At 56.8% G+C, this 3792-nt stretch overlaps 1 protein-coding gene across 1 annotated transcript in view; it reads left to right on the forward strand.

The window, feature by feature from the left end:
- Positions 1 to 2478: 2478 nt before the first annotated feature.
- LOC112968614 (steroidogenic acute regulatory protein, mitochondrial-like) overlaps positions 2479 to 3792 on the forward strand; it is a 2426-nt gene continuing 1112 nt past the window's right edge. Inside the window, exons 1-3 of the mRNA XM_026071036.1 lie at positions 2479 to 2542; positions 2778 to 2894; positions 3539 to 3746. Coding sequence (XP_025926821.1) covers positions 2479 to 2542; positions 2778 to 2894; positions 3539 to 3746 — 389 coding nt within the window. The remainder of the gene's footprint in view (positions 2543 to 2777; positions 2895 to 3538; positions 3747 to 3792) is intronic.

Genomic DNA, 3792 nt, shown 5'->3' on the forward strand with positions numbered 1-3792 from the left:
GCGATGGGAATGTGTGTGAGAGGAGAGACCTGCCTCCGGGGGAACAGGCCCTCTCGGGGAGGTAGCAGAGGCACGTGTTGACAGCACTGGGCTTCATTCTCTTATCATCCACTCCTGGGCAGAAGGCTTGCAGAAGGAGAGCAGCCTAGCAGGAAWACAGGATTTTCTAATTGCTGAGCCTCAGAGACTCTCCAGACCCCAAGGAATATCCAGGACTCAGAAGAGAGGCTCATAACTCACCGAAGGAGCAGTGTGAAACCCAGCACTGAATGCAGATATCTGGCAGCAGCAGATCTACTGTGCGGATGGAGACAGGTTACAATAGACCCCCAAAAACACAGCTGCAAAGCATGCAAGTTCYTTGGGCTGTGCACAGGACACACATATACCTGTGAGCCCTTCCCGCAGGTGGGACGTGTCCATGGGCGTTCACCTGGGTTAGCCACAGTGGAAGAAGTCACCCTGGAGCAGGTCAGAAGTGCAGCAGCATGCTGGGAGAGATGAGGAAGGGCATGAGCAGAGCAACTCTTCTGAGGAGCACCAGCTGGGGGTTAGCTCTTAATAACCTCCCCAGCGATCTGCGAGCACRTGCAAACGTTGCTCAGCTGCAGCCGGGCACAGCTGCGCAAGCCGCAGTGACRGTGGAGGGAGGTTATCCCCGACAGAAGAGCCCAGAGGGGAAAGCTCAGGGCCGGAGCTGAAGAGGCAGGGAGGGAGCATGGGAATTGGGTGAGCTGAGGTGGCCAGGCCCTGGGACTGCGTTAAAAACCCTCTGGGGCAGCAGGGGCTAAACCCATGAGAAAGAAGCTGAGTGGGGGAGTAGAGAGTCCAAGCAGCTTTGGAGACAGCCCAAGCTTCTGGGCTATGGTTGAACACCCACATACGTGTTCATCTGCCGTAACAGAGGAGAAAGGCTTATAAAGGGCCATGGGACTTGTGAAGGTCATAAGGAAAGATGCTCCCAAGTCTGRTGTTAGCTAATCCGGTAACCTGAGAGAGCTACTTGGGAACAACACCTATCCAGTGAGCATAGGATGCAACCACCACTGAAGGCTTTGAAAAGTGCCTTGGTTTTAACAGGTCAAATGTATCTGATAACGGTTGTGATTTAGCCAGATGAGCAGCTYGCAAGGAAGCACCATCTTTCCTATGGGACTGTTCAGCACCCCTGCTTCCCCGCCTCTCTGAGCATGGTAGGAGCAGCGATGTGATGCAGTGCTTGCAGAAGGTATTTGGGGAGACATCTGCGTCCCCAGCTTCCACATGGGACAAGTGTATCAAGGGCAACGTCAGGGCCGGCTTCCTGCTTGGAYGCTCTCCCCCATATAGGCGTAGTGTGTTGACTTTCTCAGCTGCTGGTACACCCTGGGCCATCTGCAAGGGTCACCGGTTAGGTGAGAAGCTGCTTCTGGGAACTCACATCCACTCAAAGGAACCAGCCATCACGAGACAGAAAGAGCAGATAAACGTATTTAACTCCACCAACTTTCTCTGAGTGAAAATAGTTATTTATTTCCTACCATTGCGCTTCCTACCTATTCAATTACTCTCTGCCGCAGTTATTCCATGGCTGAAAGACATACAGAGGCACCTATCTTTGCTACTCCACCACTTCCCTTAGCACATTAAAGCACCATGCAATGCAACATAGGTCCATCAGACTGTCACTGTTACAGCTGCGACCACCCTGGAGCTGCAAGGAAACGGGGTCTGCAGGCAACCAGCAGCCGTGGGCATGCCATGCTCCAACAGCAGCTGCAGAAGAGGGGCCGGTCCCATGGCAGCAAGAAACCCGCTGGCCATAACCACGACAGATTGCAAGCTCCCTCCTRTCCCTTTTAAAGCCAAAAAGCCCGCCTGGCCTGCTCACTCAACCATTTCGGCAGTCGCAGTCTCAGAGGCTGCAAGTTAAAGTTAGCTATAGTGACACTAAGTGCAACAGAAGCATCTGACCCATTAGGTAGGTGTGGGAGGAAGAGCCTTGGCGTGGTAAAAACCAAGCCAGCTTTCCATAGCACTTGAAAAAGCAGCTATTGCCAAGAGCCGTAGGGATGTAGCTTTGCAGGCCTGAGGATTTGTGCTTAGGCTTATAATAGGGACCCATGAAAACACRAGGTGGAGGGCTAAATAACTTCACGCCAGAAGGTGCAGTGGTCTCACCACCACTGTGAGCAACAGAGGTCTGCAGGAGATTATCAGGAGAGAGGAAAAGGGGAGGGAGGAAAATAAGGAATACTTGCGGAGCCAGCCCTAACTCGCGCGGCGCGGCGAGTTCTCGTCGGGAGGGGGAGCGCGGCCTTTCCCTCCGGCCCCTCCTTTTGCTCGCCTTGTCCTTGAGTGCTCCTTCTTCCCAGCTGCCGTCTGGCGGCACGGGCCTATCATCAGGTGCCGTCCTTCGCGGCGGCGGCTATAAAGGCGCCATCGGCTGCGCGGGGGCAGCTCGCTCGCCGGCCCCGCGAGGCAGCCCCGCTCGGAGCCATGCTGCAGGCGACCGTCAAGCTGTGCTGCGGCATCGCGCACGACCACCTGCGCGGGCTGCCCGGTAAGCGCGTCCGCCCTCGCCGGCGGCACGCGTGCCTTAACGCCACTGGGGCCAGCCGACGGGCTCGCCGGTAGGACGGGTTTCACGGGGAATCGGCACGGRTCTTCTCTTGCATCTCGCGATGCAGAGCGCCGCGGCGGGCGGGAGCTCGCCRAGCGTCCTTGGATAACCGCTGGCCGGGCTAAACACGCCGCGCGGCGGTTCGCGTTGCCGGAGCGCGCGCCTCTCTCCCCAGGCCTGAAGATAGCGGCGGTCGCGGCGATGCAAAACGACGTGCTGGTGTTAAGAGGGTCCCGTCGGCCGCCGGCTAAAATCCCCCGTTGTATCCAGCGGTTAATGGGGAAGGATGCTGGTAAGCAGCCTGCTCGTCCCCACCGCCGCATTTTTTTAGCTGGGCTCCCACCTGCTGCCTCCCACCCCCACGCGAGAGGGGACGGAGGACTGTGCTTTACCGCTCGACAGCTCTCCATCTCTCGGGCAGCTTAAAACCTTTCCCTCTACTCCTGGCAAACAGCATTAGCAGGGACGCCTCGAGGTCTCGGTAAGGTGAATTAAATTAACTCGCTGGAAATGCAATCAAAGCTTTTAGCAAAGGTTGTAGTCGCTTATCTGTGTTTTGTCGCGTGTCAGCTGTGTCTGAAGTGCCACCTGCTTACACAAAGATTTGCAAACGGGTAAATTCATGTGTTTTCTGAAGTGCGGCTTGGTCTGACGGCTGCACGTGAAAGGTTAATAATAGCCGAGCAACCTGCAATTTCTGCCGCAGTATTATTGAGAATTGATTTGAAATGCAATTAAAAAAAAACAAAAAAAACACACGTTTTCCAGGCAGTCAGCACAGACATGGTAAACAAATCCTGAGGCCGCTCCTCGGGATAATGTTTTCTCCACCAAGCGGCTCCCGAGCCAGGCGGGCTCCCCTCAACGGGCAGAACCGAAAATGCTTGGATATGGTGAATTTCTCGCATTTACGTGCCGTCGCGCTTGCTCCTGCAGCCGCGTGCCCAGAGCCTGACGGCGACCTTCGCTCYGGCCGGTTTTCCAGCGCGGACCTGTCCTACGTCAGCCAAGGAGAAAGGGCCCTGCAGCGAGCGCTGGGCATCTTGCAGCAGCACGGCAGCTGGCGGGCGGAGACCGCGCCGGTAAAGCCCCCAAAACCTGCCGCCCTCGGCGCCTTGCGTGCCGCCCGCAGCGCGGTTCCGCTGTGACGGCGGCTTCCCGCGGCGGCGGCGAGGCGGGCGCTTGGGGGG

This window comes from Apteryx rowi, unplaced genomic scaffold (assembly GCF_003343035.1).
Source record: "Apteryx rowi isolate R43461 unplaced genomic scaffold, aptRow1 scaffold_320, whole genome shotgun sequence".
NCBI lineage: Eukaryota > Metazoa > Chordata > Aves > Apterygiformes > Apterygidae > Apteryx > Apteryx rowi.